At 39.8% G+C, this 25,763-nt stretch overlaps 1 protein-coding gene across 6 annotated transcripts in view; it reads right to left on the reverse strand.

The window, feature by feature from the left end:
* Positions 1–25,763, reverse strand: part of igsf9bb (immunoglobulin superfamily, member 9Bb) — a 103,562-nt gene that overhangs the window by 9,659 nt on the left and 68,140 nt on the right. For 5 of the 6 annotated variants that reach the window (XM_086013040.1, XM_086013037.1, XM_086013035.1 and 2 more), the window contains exons 10-17: positions 25,460–25,576; positions 24,616–24,766; positions 22,594–22,717; positions 21,019–21,194; positions 18,602–18,828; positions 16,480–16,564; positions 12,370–12,534; positions 10,724–10,769 (exon numbers count right to left, since the gene is read on the reverse strand). In XM_086013040.1, the coding sequence (XP_085869166.1) occupies positions 10,724–10,769; positions 12,370–12,534; positions 16,480–16,564; positions 18,602–18,828; positions 21,019–21,194; positions 22,594–22,717; positions 24,616–24,766; positions 25,460–25,576 (1,091 nt within the window). The remainder of the gene's footprint in view (positions 1–10,723; positions 10,770–12,369; positions 12,535–16,479; positions 16,565–18,601; positions 18,829–21,018; positions 21,195–22,593; positions 22,718–24,615; positions 24,767–25,459; positions 25,577–25,763) is intronic. The other variant, XM_086013036.1, reaches the window with a different exon arrangement.

Below are 25,763 nucleotides of genomic sequence, written 5' to 3' on the forward strand. Positions count from 1 at the left end.
TGTTTTCAGCGAAAAATATAACTGAGCTTGTCAGTAACAGAGGCAACGCAAGATGTCTGACCTCTGCCTTCAGAGGTCTGCCAACTGGCTGTCCAGGTTAAACCCATGAAACACAGACAGCCGCAGCGCAAACAGAACACAATGGCTACTTGTGAACGTTTTAATGTTTTCTAACTTAAATGCTAATAAATAAATACATTGCTTGACAGGGGATAGGCAGATTTCAGACGAGGCTATAGCACCCCTTAGCTAGTGTACCACTGTGCATGAAGATACTCCATTTTCCGACGAGCGCCTTCATTTTTGTTTTCTTCTGCAGAGCGACTCGGTTAGTTTAAGTTTGAATATTTGTTCTGTTTGGAATGTCGCTAGCTACCTGTGTCATCCGTGTGTGTTGTTTTTCTTTACCCCAAAGCTTGGCTCTGTGTAACTTCGTTGGTGTTTTTGCAGAGCATGGCTCATCCAGTTTTGTTGAGAGTATTGTCTAGCAATTCCCATGTTGTGAAATAAATTATTTTTATTATAAGACGATTGCCTGTTTATTGCCTGTTTCCTGATCCCATCGGTGACTACTGAGCCTGTCGTGTTACCACAAATATTAACTCATTTTGAATTTGATGCCTGCGATACATTCCAAAAAAGCTTGGACATAGACATGTTTACCACTGTGTTGAATCACCTTTCCTTTTAATAACACTCAACAAGCATTTGGGAACTGAGGGCACTAATTTTTGAAGCTTTGTAAGTGCAATTGTTTCCCATTCTTGCTTGATGTACAACTTCACATGCTTAACAGTCCGGGGTCGCTGTCATATTTTGCGCTTCATAATATGCCACATATTTTCACTGGAAAACAGATCTACACTAATGGCAAGCCAGTGCATGGTCACTAACACACCCCTACACCATTACAGATGCGGGCTTTTGAACTTTGCGCTGATAACAATCCGGATGGTAGTTTTTCTCTTGGGCCCGAAGGACGACATCCATGATTTCCAAAAACAATTTGAAATATGGACTCGTCAGACCACAGCAAACTTTAAAACTTTGTGTCAGTCTATCTAAGATGAACTCTAACCCAGAGAAGCCAGCCGTGTTTCTGTGTGCATGGTCACATGAGACACATCACAGGCGGGCTTCTGCCTTGTGCGCGCAGTCTGACAGAGTGATAGAGTCCGAGAAATGTAGTTACACTAGTAGTGTGGCCACTGCCCACAACTGCTGCTTATGACTGAAAGCATAACGTTATTTATGGAGCACAGCGTGAGAGCTCTCGCTCTTGTTTTAAAAGATGAGTAATGTATATCAGTCCAAAGCCCGACATGGGGGGAAAATGTGGCCCGACTATTTTTTCACTGAAGTACGCAACAGCTGTGTCTGTCTCATTTGCAAGGAGACTGTTACTTATTTCTCATTTTTTTCTTCTCTGTCGCTGGTCCTTCCCTTTGGAATGACCTTCCACTGGATGTAAGGCAAGCCCCCTCTCTGTCCATTTTTAGAACCTGTTTGAAGACACATTTCTATTTGTTGGCTTTTCAAATTTCAAATTTTCGGCTGTTTACCATTGTCTATTGTATATAGTGTTTTGTGTTAATTTATTGATTTCACTTGTTGTGTTATGGCTATTTTTGTTGTTGCATGTAAAGTGCTTTGTTACAGCTGGAGCTGTTGTGAAATGCACTATACAAATAAAATTGTATTGTATTGTATTGTATTGTATTGTAAATGTAGAAATTCAGTGAACATTTTTTTTCAACAATTTGCCATTTTTCAAATTAACACTGGCCTGTACTGGTGAATATGATATATGCTGACTCACAACAGAGGACACATCCTGGATTTGGTCATAACTAGGGGTGTAACGGTGTTCTAAATCACATTTCGGTTCGTTTCGGTTTTTGGGGAAAATTCGGTTTGGTATATTTTCGGTACAAAAAAAAAGATTTTTTAAAAATATATGTTTATTTTGAAAAGATGACAAGTAAATGGTACTTTTTTTTTCCCAAAAAATAAATAGCGAACCATTCGGGTGATATTCTAAGAAATTACACCAGAATAAAAAAAATACACTAACAATATAGATCTCTTAATTTAGTAAATTTTTAAGACACTGAAATCTTTAAACACTCAGCAGCAAAAGCCTATGACACACCTAAGTATTCAAGTTAAGTTGTCATTACAGTACATGTATACACTTTTTGTGATAAAAAAAAATACATACAATTACAGTTACAATTATCACTAACTATATTAAAACTCTTTTTATAATGAACACTTTTTTAAAAGTCTTTATGAAATTGTATACACTTTTTAGGCATTGCGATCTTTGAATGTTCAACAACATATTGTAACAAATTGGGTTATCTGTGTTGTGGTCGGATTTGTGTGTCGCTGAGTTGTGATGTTTCCGAGGTTCATGAATGCATCGCACGACAAGTGATTGGAGCAGCGGAGAAAGAAGAGCGCGAGCAGTTGTACTTGGATTAATAAAAACGTTTTAAATTTTAAATTAAACTATGTCTGACGGTGTGTTCCTGGAAGACGCTACAATATGATAAATCTCGCTATTTAAGTTTGACGTTTTGGGCTAAAAAGACTGCTTGCTTCCTCGTCTAAGAAACATTCACAGTCGGATGATGCCGTGCATGTTAGACGTGCTAGCCGCAACATAGCCGCCGGTTTCATGTAGCAATGTCGGCACACAACTTTCGGACTTATCCACGCACCTTTCCCCTTCGCCAATGGGGAACAGGAAAGCCAGAATGTTCCCAAACAGGAGACCGCAGTATACGCGGGTAACTTCGAGCTCTGGCTCTTTTCTGGCTCTCTCTTTTGTGCCGCCACTCTCGTCTCCCGCATTCAACAGTCAGCGTCCGTGCGTAAGCTCGCGCTAATAAGTGGACCGAACCGAACGCAAGTGAACCGAACCGAACATGCCATACCGAAACGTATTAATACACTCGAGTGTACCGTTACACCCCTAGTCATAACCTATGGCCTGTCCGCTGGTGTGTCCTCTGTTGTTGACCTGGCTGTGTCAGACCATTACTGTGCGTATTTTAACATCACCGGTTTTAACCATCTGGCAGCCCCGGTGAGAACAGTGAGGAAACGCTACCTATCTTCTGAGGTGGCTGCAAATTTTGACATTTCAAAGTGCACTCCTGCCGACATTTTACCTGCACCCTGTGATTTTATTGTTGACAATTTTAACCAGAACCTGAAATCAGCCTTGGACTCAGTAGCTCCACTTTTAATAAAAACGACAAAAACAAAGACTGTACCCCCGTGGAGGAATACTTCAATCACAATTTCAAAAAGAAAATGCAGGAGTGCAGAAAGGAGATGGAGAAAGAGTAAACTTACAGTACACCATGAAATATTATGTGAACAACTAAAATCCTACAATGAAAAATAAAAACCGTCAAACGGGCAAGAATTTCCTATTTCTCAAACCTCATTACAGTTATTAGAAAAAAAAACAGATTCCTCTCCTCCACCTTTGAACTTTTAAGTAGCTCTGATTTTAACAAGTCCCCACAGAGACCAACAGACACGCTCTCTGTGAGGACTTTGCAGACCACTTCAGAAGTAAAATCAATAGCATAAGATCCAGTCTTTTAGCCCGTCACATCACAAATTTCAGTAAATCTGGACAATCACATTTACAAGAGGAAACATTGGGCCGTAGAGTCACTGATAGTGTAGTGGTACACACGCCTGAGTTGTGTGTGGGCAGCGTGGGATCGATTCCCGCTCAGTGACGGTGTCTGTGTGTGCCCTGCGACTGGCTGGCGACCAGTTTGGGGTGTAGTCTGCCTTCGCCGGTTGACGGCTGGGATAGGCTCCAGCACCTCTCCCCGCGACCCTGTATAGGATAAGCGGTTTGGAAGATGACACATGACACACTGGGACGTTTTGCCCTGGTTGACGCAAGAACAGTTGGTTGAGTTTTCTCCCAGGTAAATCCAACAACCTGCCTTTTGGACCCAATTCCCACATTTCTTTTTAAGACTTTTTATGGATTCTTTGAGGAACAAATTTTAAATATAGTCAATTGCTCTCTCCAGATGGGCGTCTTCCCAACTTTTATAACGGTGGCGGTGAAGCCCCTTCTGAAGAAGAGGAACTCTGACCCCAGCGTTTTTAATAATTACAGACCTTTATCCAACTTACCATTTTTAAGTAAGATTTGAGAAAAAACTGTGTTTCTCCAGTTAAATCATTTTTTAAACACAAATAATATTTTAGAGAAATATCAATCTGGTTTTAGGATGAACCACAGGGACGGCTCTTTTAAGGATTTTGAATGATATTAGGTGCACTGCAGACGTGAGAAAACTCACAAAATTGTTGCTACTGTATCTAAGCGCTGCTTTTGATACAGTAGATCGCCAAATTTTATTAAATAGACTTAGTGGGCATCTCTGGTACTGTTTTTAACTGTTTTTATTCCTATCTCACAGACCGATCTTTCTTTGTAAGTATGGATACTTGTTCCTCCAGAACCCATGAAATTAAACGTGGGGTTGCCCAAGGTTCAATTTTAGGCCCAATACTTTTTAATCTTTATATGCTTCCCCTTGGGGATGTCATCATGAGACACGGCGTCAGCTTCCACAGCTATGCTGATGACACACAGCTGTATATTTCCGTGTCTCCTGATGACACAGGACCCATTGATACCCTTTTAAATTGCATTTTAGATATTAAGTCATGGATGGCAGAAAATTTCATACAGCTCAATCAGGACAAAACTGAGGTTTTAGTTATTGGCCCTGAAGGTCAGAGAGAGAAACTTTTACCAAAACTACAAGATTTTAAACACTCAGAATGTGTGAAGAACCTGGGCGTCATCTTTGACTCTGAGCTTAGTTTTATTCCTCATATTAAAAATGTAACTAAGATAGGTTTCTATCACATTAAGAATATCACTAGAGTCCGCCCGTTTCTCTCTCAGGCTAACACAGAAGTGCTGATGCATGCTTTTATTTCCTGTCGTTTCGATTATCGTAATGCCCTGGCCTCCCCAAAAAGAGTATCTCTCCTTTACAACTACTCCAGAATTCAGCCGCTCGGGTGTTGACGAGAACCAGAGGGTGGGAGCACATTAAACCAGTTTTAAAATCGCTGCATTGGCTACCCTTGTGTTTCAGGATCGATTTTAAAGTACTTTTATTAGTTTATAAATGTGTTAATGGTCTAGGGCCATCTTATTTGTCTGATTTGCTTTTACCATACCAACCTTCGCGGATCCTGAGGTCCTTTGGCGCCGGCCTTTTAATTATTCCTAGGGTGAGGACCAAAACCAACGGCGAGGCTGCATTCAGCCATTTTGGTCCTCAACTTTGGAATAGACTGCCAGAGGACGTCAGGTCCGCAGAGACTGTTGATATTTTTAAGAGGAAGCTCATGATCTACCTTTTTAGTTGAGCTTTTAAATAATTTGAGTAATTTATTATTATTATTATTGTTTTTTTTTTATTGGGGATTATTTTTACTTTATCATATTTTATCATACTGATTTTAGTTCTTAGATTATATTACTGTTTTGTCTTTTACTTTTGTTGTTTTCTGTTGTTGTTAGCTTTTAGCTCCAGTGTTTCCTCATGGGGAGCCTCCACGTTGGGGTGGGTAGCTGCCATTCCCGCGGGGGGCGTCATCGCAGGGGCTCCTTAGGTCCAGGTGACCGGGGGCCTCCACGCTAGGTGTGGGGTCTCCCCGACTGATCTGGGCCAGGGTCTCTGTGATGGTGGCACTCCCCGTGGCCCGTGGGCTGTCATTCCCCTCAGCGTGAATGAGCCCCGCTTGGGTACCCTTTCCTCATATGGTCTCTCTGTGCCTTGTCATGTCTTTTTTAACACAGTTTATCAGGTTGTGTGCTTTGTGTGTGTGTATGTGTGTGGGTGTGTGTGGTTGTATGTGTATGTGCGAGTGCTAATGTACTTGCGGATATATGTCTTTGGGTTTGTTGGGAGGGATGATGTTTGCGGGTCTTCCTTTTATGTTGTCTTTTGGACATTTTTATTTGAACAGCACTTTGAGTTGCATTTTTTTTTAATGAAAAGTACTATAGAAATAAATTTGATTGATTGAATGATATATTTGCTAACATATTTCCCTGTTATTGAATTTGAATGAGTTCAGAGAACATTTAATTGCAAGTGTCAAATGTTTCAAATGGACGAAAAGTGTTTAAGAATCTCGACATTTAAATAAAGTAAAAAACTAAATTCAGACTGGTTTGCTAAAATGTGCTTGGATTTATTGGTGTTCCATATAAAAAAGAATGTCACGATAAATGGTCAGCAACCCACATTTTCACCTCACCAAATCTGGCCCTCTTTGCAAAATGTTTGAACACCCCTGATGTAAATGCTCACATAAGCAATTGCAAGCCTCGTGATAGTCGGTCCACAGCTCTATTTAAGTATCTACTGTAAGGATTCCTTGTATCCATTGAGGAGTCTGTTCATACAGTATCTCTCATACTTATGGACGGTAGCCGGTTGTCTCGGCTTATGGTTCCCAATCTAATAGTTTTCCCACGTCCATGAGTATGAGTTTAAGGCATCAGAAGCAGATGATTTGGGAGGATTTCTTGATACATAAAACCATTGAATTGGAAGTGTGTACTTTTTTACTTGACTGTAGACAAACAGACAAATTGATAGTTGCATTGCGAGATGTTTTCACTAAGAATAAATACTCTATTTTCTATGTTCAGCTGAGAAAAAAAAAACCACAAACAGTATTGTTGTTGCATTGAGGGTGTATTCGACCCAGAGCATGCAGCTAGGTCAAATGTTTGGACCGGGAATCAAACACAAGTGTCAAGGTGAATACAGTGTGCAATTTTTAGGGGATACTGTACTGTTTGGCACTCACTGGGCACTGGAAAGTTCAGGTTTGTACCTACTTGCATCCAGCCCCTCCCAATAATGCTCAATACTGGGAGTGAGGCTAATTGGACTCCTGTAAAATTGGGGAGATCAGAAAATAAGGTGGTATAAGGGTGAAAAGGAGTGCTTGGAAAATACAGTAGCTTGGTACTGATATAGACAGTAGTTAGGAATAGCTAGATGGGATGAAGAAATGAAGAAAACAGAGGTCTTAATATTAGGGTAACTGGGAATTTAGGGTAAGCAAGTGAGAAAGTAATGACTGGACCATAGCGTGTGGAAGTGTATGCATAGCAAATAACAAACACATGACATTACCCCTCCAAAGGCCAATTTCTATCTTTCTGCTGTAAACTGAAAACATTTGGTTCCTCAAAAGATGAATAGATAATAGATAAGATACCAATAGCACAGGTTTTACTCCCAGGTATTTCCATCTGGATCAGACGCTTAATTAGAAAATAGCAGACAAATTAACATTGAGTTATCCTTTACTTAACTACAATATACTGGTATATTTTAAAAAATAAACTATAATGTGTGTGTGTGACAAATTGATGTCAGTAAACATTTGCATAATTTTTTTTAAATACGCTTTTTCATGATTTCAACTTTCAGTTATTGTTTTTGAAGGTCACTTACTTCATCTAAAGTTTAAGTCTCTTATCTTGGTCAGTCTAAAACATTCACTTCTCGCCCCCAATGAACTCATTTATTGAAGTTTTTTTAAAAAATCATTTTAGTGGCATCTATCTTTTAAATGTTTCTGGAGACTTCTGAGTTCATTTGCTGCTGCTATCATGTGTTACATCAATGAACAATGAGCACGGCCCAGAAAAAGCCACGTAACGCAAGCCATTACCTCCTCTGTGTTTCACAGATGAGATTGTACCTTTGGGATCATGAACACTTTGAGGTTCATTTTTGTCCCATCAGTTCATGCAACTTAATCCCAGAATTTTTTGGTCTTGTTTCTGTAAATTTCAGCTTTCCTGACATACCTATTCTTCTTGCTGACATGTGGGTTACCTGTACTTTTTTTCCATGTTCAGTGAGTTCATTGCTTTCTCTAAAGCAGGGGTGCTCAATCATGGTCCTCAAGAGCCCCAATCCAGCCTGTTTTCCATCTCTCCCCACGTGAACACAGTTGATACAAATGATCACAATCGTTATCAGGCTTGTGCAACGCTTGGTGATGAGCGGATCATTTAAATCGGATGTGTTGTAGGCAGGGAGGGATCGAAAACAGGCTAGATAGGGGCTCTTGAGGATCAGGTTTGAGCCCCCCTGCTCTAAAGCTATCAAAATGTTTCTGTCAACACCCGCTGCTGCCTGTTTTCCCTCCCTGGTTTACCTGTTTGACATCTGTCACTCAACATTACCAATGGTTGGACTGGTGTTAACTTTTGTGCAATGGTTCTGATTGATATCCCATCTTCACAAAAACTTGTTTTTCCACCCATACACAGTTCTCCTGTTTTCATGTTGGTCACACCTCAAGCTAGTGTAAATCGTCTTCACAGGAAAAACTCACTTTTGAAAGTTAATTATTTATTATCTGCACTTTATATGTTGCTGTTTCAATCCAAAATAAAATTTGAAACAGCATATGTTTAATATTGTACTTGGTGTGAACATAAATGGCATATTAATATTTCATAAGCGCTATCTGCATGATGGCATTTGATTGCCATTGTTCTATAACAGATATATCACTGATGGCATTCCACACTGTTTCATGAAACTGTGTAATTCTCCAGTTTTTTTTTGACTGGTCTAGTTTGTCTTCATTGGATCTTTTCCATCTGTTTGTGTATTTAGTGTAATGAATGCTTTTTCTCAGAATGTCATCGATCACGTGCTACAGTCAGATGACTGCTTTTTCGCTTTAAACGTGCTGCACACCTGTGATGCCTCATAAACCGTGATGAAGAGTCGGAACGTAACTCATCGCGTTTACAACAAACTCATTGTGCTTCAGCTTCTCCGTGCCTTTAATGATGCGCTTATTATTTAATTTGGTTAAAAGCATGACTGATGTCAGTTCAGCCCTTTCTTTTTGGTTACCTTGGTGCACAAATATAAGCCTTTTTGATTATTATCATAAAAATATAACCTTAAGGGAGGCGGCACGGTGGTCGACTGGTTAGCACGTCCGCCTCACAGTTCAGAGGTCGTGGGTTCAATCCCGGCCCTGGCCTCCCTGTGTGGAGTTTGCATGTTCTCCCCGTGCCTGCGTGGGTTTTCTCCGGGTACCCCGGTTTCCTCCCACATTCCAAAAACATGCATGGTAAGTTGATTGGACACACTAAATTGCCCCTAGGCGTGATTGTGAGTGTGGATGTTTGTCTCTGTGTGCCCTGCGATGGGCTGGCAACCAATTCAGGGTGTCCCGCGCCTACTGCCCGAAGACAGCTGGGATCGGCTCCAGCACGCCCGCGACCCTTGTGAGGATAAGCGGTATAGATAATGGATGGATGGATGGATAACCTAAAGGGGGAAGTCTCCCCAAATATATATTTTTTCAAGAATATGTTCTATGCAGGCCCACTAGTTGAAACAAGGCATTCTGATAAATATTGCGTTTGTGGAATAAGAGTTAATCCATCCGTTTTTAGCCATCTCTAGGTCAACTGAAAATGACACATCACAGTGTCTCAGGGCTTCAGTAACAACCAATCACAGCTCACCTGTTTTCTGAAGCTGAGCCATGATTTGTCGTTATCTGAGCCCTGAGACACTGTGATGTCATTTTCAGTCGACAGAGGTGACAAAATGGCTGCCCCCTGAGATGGCTAAAAGCGGGTGGATTTTGCTGCTTAACTCATATTCCACAAACACAATATTAATCAGAATGGTTTGTCTCAACTAGTGGGCCTTCACAGAACATATTCTGGAAATAATATGTTTGGGTTGACTTCCACTTTAAGTTATTGAATAGAGCTGAATAGCTAGAACTCAGTGCAATAAAATGGCACCGCTCCAAGCATTGGTGGGCTTGTCCCATATTATAGTGTTTTGAGATTGTTGCACAGTTTTTCCAGGTTTTTCCAAATATTTATATTTGAAATGTTTAATGTTATGGTAAATGTTCAATTTACCACTTTAAAAATTATAATAATCCCTCCCTCTAATCCTCCACTCAAGATATGATGTGGAGGTAGCTGTTGAGGAGAGAGACAAGAGACTTCACACACTACTGCGCAACATAACATATACCTGTACAACTCACCATAATAATAACTTCATTTGGGTGACTAATACATTACTAGTTGGTTGTGCTTTACTATGGGGCACGTCTAAGACAAAAATTCCAGGTCTGATTTTTGGCCCCAGTCGAGCCCTGGATGCTATTTTCCAAGTTGGGTACCTGATGCAGTTGTTTTCAGTCTACAGCAAAAATAAAGGATCTGACCTCACTTTTCGAAAATTAGAGGAAGGGCACATATATGATCAGATTCAGATCAATAGTTACCTGATGCCACTTTATTTCACATCAATTCGAAATTGGAAGTAGAGAGATTGAGAATTTTTTTTTCAAATGGATTTATCATCACTCCATGCTCGAATTGCAATTCACTTTAAATATCCAGATTTATGGATGGTAAGACTGCATATAGGATTTGTCTGATTCCCATCACTTGTCTTATGAACCTCTGCTACAGTGATCAATGTAATGTTTTGCTTTCTACTCTGATGGGCCTGACAGCTGCTTTTTTCTGAACAAATGTGCATATACAGTGTTTGTACCCTAAAGTCAGTTTTACAATTATTATAAGATTATCAGGGTGTTCCTATTGAGTTGTGTGTACGGTACTTACGGTGTTGCCATACTTTTTCTTAAGTGGGTAATGGAAAGAGGCGGATCTGGAAGAAAAAAAAAAACCCGGTGAATTCCACTGGTTCATGTCATTATTTTTAACAACTCAAACACTGTAGAAATTATGGAAAGAAAGTACACAAATTTCGACACTTGTCTGTCTTTAAGATGATGTAAACATGTATATAAAACCCGTATCACACTGATCGGCAAAGGTTTGTAAGTGTTTATGTAGGTAGCGAATATTGTTTTTTCTTCAGGGTTCTTTCAAGGTCACAAACATTCGCCAGACATTTGCAAACGGTTTTAACCCATTAAGGACGGGAGCGCATAACCGCGTTTCTACCACTAGAGCCGGGAGAGCGTATACCGTGCGTCATTTTCTATTTTTCTATTTAATATTTAATTCTCGGTCCAATGAAATGCATCAGAATATACACGTGACGATGTCGTAAGCCCGCGGAAGATGTTCCAGAATTCTTTCGAGTGATAATGGCGGACCCCGCGGAGCTCTTAAATGAGTAACGGCAGTGATATAGATGATGCGATTGTGGACTTTGAACCAGTAGAACCAATTGAACGTGGTATATGGCTGAGATATATGTTTGTAGACAATGACAATATCAACGTCTTTGTAACAGAATAGAGGATGGTTATTACCACTCGATTTTTAAAAAAATTAAAAATAGTACTTCTCTTGCACTGAAAGTTTATTTTTACTTCGATTGAAACAGTAAAGATGAATAAACTCGGGTCTGTGTGAAAGCCACATGTCTGAGCTCTTTAATTCTTTTGGAATTATGTTTCTGGATACGGGCTTAAGACAATCAACTCCGAACATTTACACCTATTTAGCTTTCAGAAATATTGTAAAACTGAGTCTAAAAACTAATAACCTTTAACTGGCCACTTTTTTTTCAGGATTTACAATTGATTTTGTCACATAAATAGGAATAAATTGGTTGCACGTGACAAACTGAAGTCATCCAAAAACCTGAATTTACTGTATGAACAACATTTAAAGAAATATTTTAAGATTCTTTACTCTTTTACAAGAGGTTTATTAGTTGGAAGAGTCACCTCATAAATACTTCATGAGGAATATGCCACATTGTAGTATTTACAATATTCCTTGAAAGGCATGCTATATACACTAGTTATAATAATAATTTCAAGCAAATAGTTAGCACTTAAAGCAGGGGTCACCAGCATGGTGCCTGCAGGCATTAGCGTTGCCCCCAAGGTGCACATGAGTAGTCTGTGGACTTGTTCTAATACCTCACCAGTGAGGGGACATTGTGGTTTCCAAGGAATGTTTTTGCCCCGATCATCTGAAAACGTAAACACTTGCAGAGAATATCATTGTATCTGTTTCGTACTTTATCGAATATTTTTTGATAATTATTGTCAGAAATCATTAACATGATAAGTATCTTCCCTGCATAGAGGAATATAAATTATTAATGATAAAATATTAATCAAGCTAATTTGAGTGAATGTGTTATTCCAGGAGTGTGTATGCAACTGGTAGTCATTCACAATAATCAGTACCCAAGAGGTAGCTCTCAGTTTTAAAAAGGTTGGTGACCCCTGCCTGAAAGGTTCCACAATATTAGATACAAAAATACACTTCGTCTTTTCCCTTACCCTTTTTCTTTTTTAACTTCCGCCTCCGCTGCTTATTGACAAAGCAGGCTGCCATTGTACTGAAAAGGATGGCTGCAGCCAAGAAGCAGATGGTGGCCACTATGCCAGCAACAACTGGTCGCGCCAACCCTGATTCTTCAACCATCTCTGGAGGTGGAAAGAAGTCTGCAGAGTAAGAAGAAAATGCATGTCATGAATAGTAAGAAAATAACAGCGCATAAGCAACAACAATTACATGGTGATGGTGCTTACTGACGCAAGCACCGGTAGTTATCCTCTCTCTTTGTTTGTGTGGGTTCTCCTTGGGTTTTATGGCTCTAGTACTTTAAAATATGTGAAGGTGCGACTGTGAGCATGAATGGCTGTCTGTCACTATGGGTGAGTCTTATGATTCAGCTGAGTCAGAAAACGTCTTTCTGTGCAACAACTGAAGGGTTTACCTCTACTCTAAGAGATAATAATGCATAGCATTGCACCAATGTAGGAACACTTTGTGCCAACCCGGCCGCAACGACATTGTTAATTTTATGTTTTTGCTTTAAAGTTTCAAGCTTGGAGAGCCAGGAAAGAATTTTATTATTTAACGTTTGGGGGCAGCAGAGAACTTGGAGAGTGCTTCAGCCAGCCAGAAACTCGCTTTGAGCAACTGTTATGTACTCAGTGATCACTTCAACATCAAGTTTTTGAGAGGTTTAATTTTAGATGAAAACTGGCATATTGCAACTGTAAATGCTTGCAGGATGTGTCTTTGAATACCAAGCATAATCATACAACCATGGTCTAAAGCAGCAATACTGAAATTGAAATCTGAAAGGGCCAAAAAGATTGTTTTCAATAGGTCAAAGGTCCATTTATTAGGGTCGGTCAGGCCACATGCGATAATACTGTAAAATTCAAAACAACAACAAAAATTGTTAAAATAAGATTTGTTTCCATTTTGACATACGACAAAAGATGATCCCTGTCATGAATCCAAAACAAATACACCAGGAGGTGGGTTAAGGAATATTTTTCTTTTTAAAGGAAAGAGGTTTTTATGTCCGAAGGTGAATCAAGCACCTCTGGAATTCCAAAAATAACACACGCTACAATCAAATCAAATGGTCACTCTTTTATTATTTCTGCATCTGTGAATGGCTTCTTGTGCTTACCCAAAATCGATGTCCAAGCTTTTACTGGGCAACTCAAAGACATTCATAGAGTTGTCCTGAAGCCACTCCTTTGTGATGTTTGGCTGTATGCTTAGAGTTAGTTGTTCTCCTGCTGAAAGATGAACCATTCCCACCGTTTGAGGTCAAGAGCGCTAAGGAGCAGTGTTATTATAGTTTTCTCGGCTAGATTACTGTAATGCACTTTATTTTGGAGTCAGCCAGTCCTCTCTCAAAGGCTCCAGTTTGTCCAAAATGCATGCGTACTAACTGGAGCTCGGAAGATGGAGCACATGACACCAATTCTGGCCTCCCTTAACTGGCTCCCAGTGCATTTTAGGGTTCAATTTAAGATTCTCTTATTTGTCTATAAATCATTAAATGGTCCCGCCCCGGCGTACCTGAGCTCCTCCCCTCCTACGCACCTTCCCGCAGCCTCAGGTCTGCGGATCAGGCGCTGCTCGAGGTGCCGAGGACCAAGCGGAGCCTCAGTGGGGATCGAGCCTTTTCGTCTGCTGGTCCTTCCCTTTAGAATGATCTCGCACTGGATATTAGGCAAGCCCCCTCGCCGTCCATTTTTAAAACCCGGTTGAAGACACATTTCTATTCTTCGGCTTTTGATCAGACCTGACATTTTCGGCTCTTTTCTGGTGTCTATTGTATATAGTGTTTTGTGTTAATTTATTGATTCGATTTTGTTGTATTATGGGTATTTTGTTGTTTGTGCTTTTTTATAGCTCTAGCTGTTATGAAATGCGCAATATAAATAAAAATGTAAGTGTAAAAGTGTTTAAAAGGGTAGGAATCGTGTGTGTGGAGTCCTAATGGTTTAATAGAGGAGTAAATCCCCCCCCCAAGATAAAATTAAAAACAAAATATTCTTAAAAAAAGTAACCTTTACGTCGCAGAAATTCACTACTTGTGTGGGGGTTTTGGAATTGATCACCTGCAAAATGTGAGTGGACACCAGCTCAAAAAGCTAATGTGCTTGAAAAAAATAAAGACATTTTTTAAATCAGTGTCAAAAATATTTTTAGGGACACATAAAGCCATTTATGATTCAAATTTGCTGTTGATCAGTGTTATCTGAGATTAATGGATGACGTGATGTGAAACGGGACGGTTGCCTTCGCGAAATTCATGAATCCTTGATAATTATACAGCTTGAATAGAAAATAACCGGCTTATCCCACGGGCACTTGGAACAAAAATGATTAGTGAAACTACCAAATCATAATTTCACACATTTTGTTAGTCAAAATGGAAAGATTTATGTGTGGTTGCAAATAGGGAATTTTAACGCTATTCAGTACTCAAGTGAACAGATTTTCTAGTTTGACTATGTTAAATAACAACCACAGTTATGACGGTAAAATCATTTTTTATTGTTACACATATATTTGCTATACAGGTGATGCAAGCTCTTAGGCTGTACTCTCGTCAGTCTTTGTGGTTTTGTTGCAGCATATCATTCGAAAAATCAATTGTTAAATGTTCAGTTAGGGCTGCTCGATTAAGCGATTTTGAACTGTAACCGAATTTTCTGGATAAAACAATGTTAAAAACTTTCAAATCGGCACGTTCGATTTTGTCATTTTTGGTGTATCCAAGCCACCGTAGTTTCCTCAGCATTTCCGCTTCCTCCCACGAGCGTGCAGTCCGAAACAACGACAACATCCATGGCTACCGGCGATTCTGCTATTTGCTCAGGCAAGTGAGCGTTTAGTTAATAAATCGGGCAAAAATAGATCTGTAGTGTAGTGTGTGCCCCGCATGTACAATACAACCCGTGAGCAAGTAACTCAACGGCTGAAAGTTGTCCCTTTTTTTCCTCCTCTACAACGGACCTCTGGTCTAGCTGGACTATGCATCCGTACTTAAGCTTGACAGTGAATTGTATTATTGAGTGACAGTTTTGCACTAATCATTGATTTATGTTTAAGTAAGACCAGGGAGAAAAGTGAAAGGCTAGTCACTAGCTGGTTGGAAAAATGACTTGCTGACAGACTGTTTGGTTTACAGACTTGACTGTCTACCTTCTCTCATGTTGATGATTTCGTTTCAGATGGTATATGCACTTTCATTATTGGTTTAATAAAGAACATATCTGAAATCTATTGTGTAAGTAAAATACTGTTAATCCCAATGGATTGTTCTGTGTGTATTAAGTTAAATTGACTGGCATTTTGAGTTCAAAGGAAGAAAAATTAAGTTTAAATAAAAGACATTCACTGCAATTGGCTGGCAACCAGTTCAGGGTGTCCCCCGCCTAATGCCTGAAGACAGCTGGGATAGGCTCCAGCACAACCCTTGTGAGGATAAGCGGTACAGATAATGGATGGATAAAAGACATTCAAAATACTTAATTTTTCATTATTTTTCATTTTACAAAGAAATCGTAATCGTAATCGTAAAATTGAGTTTGAGAGAAAATAATCGGGATTTTCCTTTTGGAAGGTTCTCCTCTTTTCAGCTGGGAGAAATCCTTGAGGTGTGACAAAGTGACCAGAAGGGTCTTGTTCAGCTCACTTACTAAGGACCTCCCCACCCCACACAGTCACGCTCAATTCATATGGGTGGCCAGCCCTCTGAAGAATCCAAGTGGGTCCAAAGTTCCCCCATTTACAGATACAATGTGCTCATTGGGACCGTCAAAGCAGCAGACAATTTCCTGTACCCTTCCCCAGATCTGTGCCTCATGACAGCCTGTCTCGAAGGTCTACACACCTTTGTCTTCATGGTTGATTTATCCCCTTGAAAGGCTCTTATGGACTATGGGCCCTAATTTAGACAGGTTGCTGCCTTTCCAAATCACGTCTAAGCAATCGAAATCACAACACGGGCACTCAAGTTAAACTGCAGAAACATTTTAAGGATGATGAGCTAATACTGCATTTAATCTCACTGAAGACTGTTTTGTTTGTAAGTTTCTGAATCAGCATCCCGTGGCAGAATGTCTTACCTGTACTGGACACACCGACAATGTTGCTAGGCTCACTGATGGTGTCATCCATGACGGCCATGACGCGGAACTCATACCAGGCCTCCTACGAGAAGAACATACATATCAAATGTTTAATAATAAATATTTTGCTGGCGTCGGGGCGAATTCATCACCTCCAAAATCATCACTTTTCAGGAGACCCCAAAAACGGCACATTTGTTCAATCATTAACATCATATCGTCAAAGAGAGCAATCCATTTTCAACACTTTGGATTGGTCAATAATTTGTAAAGGTAACACCCACATGTGTGGACTGACCAATAGTATAGATTTGTGAAAAAATCTGAAAAGTATCAAATTGTGTCGTAGGAGGTTCTGGCCCAGCAGGTGGGGGTTCTCCAGGTTGTGTCAGAGGTGAATCTCGGCCAGGGTAGAATTTCAGAACAAATGTGCAAGAGACATCTTCAGTAGCGTGCCCTTATTTCATCGGCTTGATGGTCAACACCATCTACAAGGGTGGCCCTCAGCAGGCTAATCAGTCCTCACCTTGTTTCTCATGCTCAACCATCGCTGAAATTCATCCTGTTATGTTGATGTTCTTGGTGCTTCCGCTTAAGCCAAATCCACTGGCTGCTTACTTCAGTCGTCTCTGAGCATCCTCTGCAAAGCTTGACCGTGGCTTCCAAATGTTTTCAGTGCCACAAATCCTCTGACTACTTCAACTACTTGTAGATGGACTTCGCTTTTCTAGCCACTGCTTCATCACTACTGCTAGTTCAGAGTACTTCAGATTCTTTACACAAAAAGACTTCCTCAAAAGCGTTCTCCCATGGGACCGTGAGCTCTGTAATGTAAGCAGTCTGATTGAATGGGACCAGAGCACAGAGTCTGGTCTGATAGAATAATCAATAGGATAATCAATTCTAAAAAAAATTCAGTTGTCACAGTGTTTCAAAATTTCAGTACTAAGAAAGAATGTAGAAGCCTTTCTAAGCACCGCTGATGAGATGCTGATCTCAACCCAGTACAACATGCTTTTCAGTTAAATCACTTCCCAAATTACACATGCCAAAGACTCTCAAATTAAAACTGGTCCACACTCAAGTAATTGCATCCATTGTGGGCAGATAAAGATAAAGGTAAAATCCCAAAAACGTCAGTCTGAAAAATGTCCAAATATTTCTGAAGTACCTTCTTTTTCTACTAAACAAATATTTGTGTCCCTCTGTTTACAAATTATGGATTATGGACCAATCACTATGACTTCCTGGCCTCGAGTCTTTCTTTTGTCTTTCTGAACACTTTCTGTACCTATTACATCACTCTTGATACGTCATTGTATTTTCCTTAGCTGTTCCAGACTGTTTTGAGACTTGGTGCATTGTTCCCAAGAGCAATTTATGATAATGCAAATCCTAGACAAACGGTGTAACAAAATCATCCACCAAGTCATTTCCTTGACTGACATGGGACACTAAACTTTGATAAACATGACACACTAAATAAGAAAAACGATAATTTCAGTGGAATAAGAAACCAGTAGTAGAAAAGTATTCAAGCGAGTAGGTGTGTCATGAGAGCGTGTAGGAGAAATGTGAGTGGGTGTTTTCAGTTTGATGAAAGGAGAGATAAAAGAATCAGCATGGCACTGGATGTAGATTAAAGACAGAAGCTCACACATTATGTTTTACAGCAGAATCATTCCAGCAAGCAATTGAAAAAAAATCCATGTGACATTAAGAATGATAGAGTCCAATATGTTGGTTTTATTCTCCTGACACAACTATTTTTCAAGGAGACTTGTCATGATATTCATAATTTATATTGATTCATTTTCACATAGTACTTAGGTAAATAAGCAAGTGTGTTGTGGATTCTTTCAGCACGAGGGGAGTCAAAATTCTGGCATTATACATCTTTCAAACTTACTGTTATTATGACGCACATGAACAACAAACCTTTAAGTTTGTAAGGGAGATACAAACACAATGAACCAACAAACCAACAAAGCTCAGTGTAGCTATTTTTAAAATTTTCCTATATCAGTCATGTGATTTAAAACTATTTAACCATCCAACTGGCCCAAGTAGTTGAACATGGAGCTACCAGAAGAGAACTTATTCTGGTTCCTATGTTTACCTGGATGAGGTCACGAGCAAGCATCTCTGTCTCGCCCGAGGGGATGCTGTCGTCCAGGACCTCCCATCGCTCCCCCAAGCGAAACTCCATAACATAATGCTGGATCGGTGCTGTGTGATTGGCGGGCGGGATCCAGGTAAGCAGGACTCCCTGCTGCGTGCGATTGGCTGTGAGGCACCGTGGTGGGGTAAGCAGCACCAGTGGTTCAGGGGTACTTATAGGAAATACTGGAAGAGCAAATTTGGATTAAAATCCCATGGTTAAGATATGACAAAATGTTGTAGCAGCATGACAACAGTGAATCACTACACATTTTTGTATATGACACGAATCCCCTCACAAACCATTCCTATTATCTGACTTCAGTCATACTTAGATACCACAGTATAAACTTCCTCCTTGGCAATGTTACATTCATTTTCTCCAAGCTATAACATTTTGGAAGCATGTCTGAGTTGCTCTAGGGGCTGACTGGCAATTGGAAGATAACTGGTCTTACTCCGAGCAGTTCCTACACAATATATGTTTATCGCCATTATGTAGATGTGTGAATTTGTAAACTAGCTAAATTTTGTTTCTGTGTAGTGGAAGGAGACACTGAGTGAATTTAAAGAAATGCTATCAAAATAAAAATGTGCAAATAAAAAAAAGTCTTCACAGTGCTTCACTTTTTCCAAGATTTGTTACATTACAGCCTCATTTCAAGACGGAATAAATCACATTATACACACAACACCCCATAGTGATAACTTGATTTTTTTTTTTTTTTTTTTTTGCAAATTAAAAATGAAAAACTAAGACATCACCTAAGTATTCACAGCCTTTTCTCAATACTTGGCATGAATTTTCTGCCAAACAAAATATGGCTGTGGGCCTATAAGCGTTGTTTTTCTTGTGATTAATCCTTGGCCAACGTAAGGAATAGTTAAGTTAGTAACTTATCACATTGCTATTTAAGCAGGAACATATTCTCCCAAAAAATACTCCCGCTCATCAAGCAAACTCAACAAATCATAAACAAATTTCATTTCCAAACTAAAAAAAAAAATCGTGCTAATATGTTAATGTTTATATTTATCTCACAGTGTAATTTGATGACATTTTAAATTCAGATTGCATTTTTCTTAATGTTGGATCTGTCTTTCATACAAGTATAAGGAACCATGGTGACTGACGAAATGGTGTTCTTGTATTGTACTATTGGAATTTATTATAGTGTAAGTTTGTACATATAAACATCCTTGAACCTCAACATTAGAGCTTGTTATTCATATGTGAAATAAAACGGGTTTTTCACATCACTTATGAAGCTACATTTCTTTCCTTGTTGCACGCTTATATTCCACTGATTTCATACAGTATTTGATCTGAAAATTGAATACACAAATACAGCTGAATATCGTTGGCAATTAACGGATAAAATGTTAGGAACAATGAAATAATGATGTATTAATACTAGTGCTGTCTAGCAATCAAATTTTTAAACTAATTAATCGCAAAATGTTCCATAATTGATCGCGATTAATCGCATTTTTCAACTACAATTTTTTACAAAGCTTGGAACCGATATTTACTTGAGTAAATTCTTGGAATCAATGTGGAAAAAAAAATTAAAATATATTTCGACAACAGTTGAACGATACACCAAAGACGTACAACTAATATGATATTTGAATTTGGCTGTGCAAAGTGTGCAAATTAGTTTGGATTTCTCCAATGAGCCGTCAAGCAACTTTTTAAAGTAAAACTACGTAAAAGTCCGTCTTTGCGACAGTGACTCTCTTCTAAGTTTGGCTGCACAGTGAGCAGGAGTCAGCTGCTACAGGAAGTAAATCAAACTGAGTTAACTGAGTTAATTTTTTTTGTGTGTTATGAAATTTAAATTAATCTCCATAGTTAATGCTTTAATTTTGAAAGCCTTAATTAATACTTATGATGCGGTTTAATGAATATGGTCCTCTATAATTTACTATTACACAAAATGTAGATCAGGGGTCACCAAGACGCTCCTCAAGGGCACCTATCCTGCATGTTTTCCATCTCTCCCCGCTGCAACACACCTGCATGAAATGATCAGCTCATCAGCAAGCTTTTCAGAAGCCTGATAACGATACATATCATTTGAAACAGGTGTGTTGCAGCAGGGAGAGATGGAAAACATGCAGGATAGGTGCCCTTGAGGAGCGGACTTGGTGAACCCTGATGTAGATCATTACATTTATTTTTATTATGCTCATTAGTATCCCTCAAGAGAAATTCAACTCACACTCTACGGTATAGTTGATGTTGCACACCACACCGAGAACACGATTCAACAAATGCAGGCATGCAAGGAGATATGTCAGAGTGAAAGTAGTGCACAAACTTTAGTAATATCAGATCCTTTTGTCATTGGCAAGTGACACCAATATGCTCACCTAATGTGTTCACAGTGACAACCTCGCTGAAGGGTCCTGTGCCAAGCTTGTTTTGGGCTAGGACGCTGCACTGGTATGTTGTCTCGGGCTCCAAGCCAGGCACCACCATCCACTCTTGGCCTCCTGGCACAGGTACTGAGAACCAGTCATGTGGACCTAAACGCTCCCTTTTTAGCCTGCACATGAGTCAGGGTGAGAGGTGAGCTGGACAGGCAGAGACTGTTACATTTACAACTACAGTTCATCTGACTTTGTAGGATATAATTCAATACCCATGTCATTTAGTCATTATTTCTGTTACTTCTGTACTGCATATAATCATCCTTTCTCAAACTGTTCACACGATTTTGCTACACATGTGAAAAGGTTGTCATGTAGCACACTTGTCACTAAAACATGCAGTCAACTTTTATCCAAAATAACCTAATTTTCCCTACCCCCGTTCACTCACAATATACACTGATCACATCATCAGTTGAACTTTCACTTGATGGTAAGCCCATGCTGCAGTTAGCTTTGCATTTTGCCGTTTGCCCATGCCATACATTCAGGAGCTGATATATGATTACCAAAAGATGCACATGCAGCAGTTGCAACAATCTTGTAAAACAATACTGTAATGACAAATCTTGCCTGTAAATATAATGACAAAAACATTACTGTATCTTTGAGTTCATACATTTGAGAGAAGGGCATCACTGACTAATGCGTGATCAATAACTATATAATATATTGTAGAGGTAATCAATCATCAATCATTATCTCTGCCTTGCACAGAGTTATAGAAATTTAGTTTTTGGCTAGTTTAATTAATTAATTAATTAATTGATTAATGTATTTGTTCATTTGTATTATTTGTATGTTGCTGCAGCATACGTAACTCCAAACCTCTCATGCTTGTGAAAGGCACCAGAAAACAAAACATCGAATGACGTCCTTTGTCCGGATTTAGGATCGACTATTTTTAAAGAATAATCCACAGAAAACGGACACCACCTACAGGACATATATGCACATTTTCATTGCTATATATCATGATTTTTTTTATTTTGTTGCATACAAATTGTAATTAATTATTGATATTTCACCTAAACTTATAATTTCAAGTATAGTCTGAAAGCTGCAGACAAGCATAAAGCAGCTTTGTATCAATGTTAATTATTGTGATGTAAAGATCAGATGTGCTACTGTATGTCCCACGCCATAGAGGTATGGCCAAAACAGTGCTGGAAATAATGTGTCAAGAAGATGTTGTATTATACTGGGTAAAAAAAAATAATATTTACTATGACAGAGCTTATATCGTGTGAGAAATTGTTCACATTGTCAGGTTACCAAAATACAAGGAGTACAGCATATGGACTACAGTCAAGCAAAGCAAAGCAGCAACAGCAGCAGAGGTAAAGGAGGTAATTACTATGTTCAGAGTGCAAATTTGAGAAATATCAACTCAATCTGGATTTAATGTTTTCTAAAAAAAAAACCTCTTCTGTATGCAATCCTGGAGAAGACATTTTTAGAAATAAATACTACGAGAAGAAAAAGCAGGAAGCGAAGCAGGCTGGGATGACTCACACATGGCCGTACCAGACTGAGAATGTCTGCTGGAAGCCTCCGTCGTAGCCCACCTGCCACGACACATTCGCCCAGGTGGAGGATGCCACCACATGGACGCTGGTGGGTGCGTGGGGGCTTGTGCCTACAGGGAGGGCAAGCAGTCGGATGTGTGTTGATAAAAGAGCATGTGAGTCATTGAAACTGTCTTTGTGTATAACAAACAGATAAAACATAATCAGCCACTACAACAAATTATCTCTGTAAAAATAAAGTCTCTTTCAGTGCTAATATCAAACCTGCATGTTTTTTCTTTCCTGACTGCACAAAAAAAAAATGTTGAACTTAAATTAGAAATTAGTTGCCATCCTTGCATCAAATGTTTACTCACCACTACTGGGAAATCGTATCACATAAAAAAACAAGAATGCTGTCGCAAGGTAGGCGCAAGGCAAATAAAACATCACAGGATATTTGTGTTATTAATAGTCAGTATATACGCTACATATATTTTAAGAGCAAATCATCTATCATCTTACTGGAAAATCATTCTATAAACAGGGGCACAAATAATAGTTTTGGTCGTGTTTCTGCTTTTTGTTATTGTGGCAAAATTGAGCCACACACCCTACCACAAGGGGCGTGTGGCTCCAACAATTAAGGGGCCCCCTATAAATAGATTGGGGTGGCATCCTTGTGCCTCTTCCTCATCTTCCTCTTCCATGGAGCCGGCACGCAGGTGGAGTGCGCGGGTTGGCGTCGATCTGAGAGCGTGGCATTGTCATCTAAGGTACGCATGTTTGGTCGATTCAGCCTCGTAATAATAATATGTTTAATTCAGTTCCGCTCCATTACTGCAGTGTGGTGTGACTTGGAGCGGAACTGCTCCGTGGTGTCTGTCTGGGCGCGGGGCGCTCCAACGGGTAAGGCTCTGGCTGTCTACTTTCAGTAGTTGGCTGGGAAGGAAAAATAATAGTTGTTTCCCCCAGCCATTGATTGTGGAGCCGGGCCGCGTGCTTTCTCCAGTCACTCACTGAGCCTGTTATCATTCCCTCCGGTAGGACCTTTTAATGTTGTGGTGTTAATCTTGTTTTTGAGATTTTGATTAATTCAGTTATTTCATTTTTCAGTGTTGTCACTCACCATTGGTCCTGGGCCACCTGCTGTCTTGGCTCTTACAGGACACTTTTAACTTGTCGGGGGGACTGGCGACAGACAATTTTTATCGGGTTGTGCCTGACGGCAACCCGATTGGGAACAGCTGGGCCGTCTATGCCCCAATCGGGTAACACATTGCCCCAGTTCTTCCAGCTTGGCCCCTCTCCATAGTCCAACCGCTGTACCAGTCCCCTTGAATTGTTTTAGAAGTATCATTATTTTGGTTAGCCTTATTTCTGTTTTTGTTACATTACCGTTGGATTCATTGATCACTGTTGGTTTTATTGTTGGTTGTTTTTTTTCTGTAGCACTATGAGGTCTGACGCGATGGTCTGCTTTCATTGTGTGCTTTTTTTTTCTTTTTGATTGACAGGTTCTGAGGGCCGGGTGTGGCAGCGGTTGCCTGGTGGTGGTCCTTTTGTTCACTTGTTTTGGTTTGTGTTTCACGGGTGCTGTGCAGTTTTGGATCTTCCCCTTTTTGTTACCGCTGCCACGGTAAGCCCCCAGTCCTGGCTGTGTTGTGGCAGGCCTCTTATACCACTCTTTTGATTTAGTTAGTTTTCCTATTTTATTAAATTTGTAACAAAGAAATTGTATTTTTGTCATAACATCTTGTCCTGTGGATGTTTGATTTGCGCACCTTTTTATTTTTCGTTTGCTGATTTAACATTGTGTTCCTGGGGAGCAAGTCCCCAGATGGTGTTATCCCGCAATGACGTGAGTCCACATTGCCACGTTATCCTGACCCACTGACCTCATGGATGACTTGAAAGACTGAAAGCACACTTTCGTATATTACGGCCCGCGGGACACATCCGGGCCATCCAGTCTCTGAGCGGCTCTTGCAGCCTTTATAAAGTTAAATTAAAAATGTATATGCATTACCTATGACTTGGACATGCGTGCTGGCAGTGATGCTCGTAGCAACGTTAGTGGCAACACACTCCCATTCGCCATGGTCCTCCTTTGTAAGTGACTTGAACTGTAAGTTGCCGCGAGGCAGAACGTTGTGCTTGCTTTTACTGGGCTTTCCGACCTGCAGATCACACAAACATGAGACAAATAAAGCCGATTAAATGTTGTAGAACGCAATACAATATTCAATATCTCACTCACAGTTGTAAGCCAGTGCTGAAGGTCCTGAGGCAATAGTGAAGATGTCATTGCCTTTCTCTTACGACTTAATAGTGAAATGCATGAAAATATAACTACAGGCTGGAATTCATTCTGTGGATGAATAAGACCCCATCATATCTGCTTTTCATTTCACATACACACATATTTCATATCCATCCGGTTTGGGAACTTATCTTGGTCGCAGTTGAGCCTGAATACCAGTCAATCAAAACGAAAACAGAGAAACAACCATTCAAACTCACATCACACCAACGGGCGGTCTTAAATTAACCTACATGCATGTTTGGAGTGGGAAGAAGTTGGCTACACAGCCTCATAACAAAGAAAAGATCCTAATTTTTATTCATGACATGCATACACATGCCATAATCAGGGTGTCACAAACATTCTTCATTCTAAATATTTGTTGCTGTTACTATAACAACGCTGTTACTGTTGCTAAGTATGTCACCTGGTTCCACGTAATTGCAGTGTGTCATTTAGGCAAAAAAAAAAAAAAAAAATCAACTGTTGTTGTTACTCTCAGTCAAAAGTGAGCTAATATATGATGACCGCATATGCTAGCAAGTGTGTGAATGCAGGCAATACATACCTTCCTCCATGTTATATTGGGAAAGGGGTCTCCTTCTGCCTCGCATGGGATAACCAGTTCTCTTCCAGCCTCCTGTCTATACTCCCCTCCAGGGACCACTGAGAATTTGGGAGGGTCCTGCACAGGTTAGCGTAGAAAATGTGCAATTTTGTTTTGATACCCTTCCACATTCCAGTCAGAGACTAAAAAAAATAACAAATTAACTCTCAAATCCTGGCACCAGGAAACAAGCTAATGGACATTTAAATGTCATCTTACAACATTGGCCAGAACTTCTGTGCCCATTAATCTAGATGTCACTTAG

Source organism: Filicampus tigris, chromosome 17 (genome assembly GCF_054856515.1).
Source record: "Filicampus tigris isolate MCC_2025a chromosome 17, RoL_Ftig_1.0, whole genome shotgun sequence".
Taxonomy (NCBI): Eukaryota; Metazoa; Chordata; class Actinopteri; order Syngnathiformes; family Syngnathidae; genus Filicampus; species Filicampus tigris.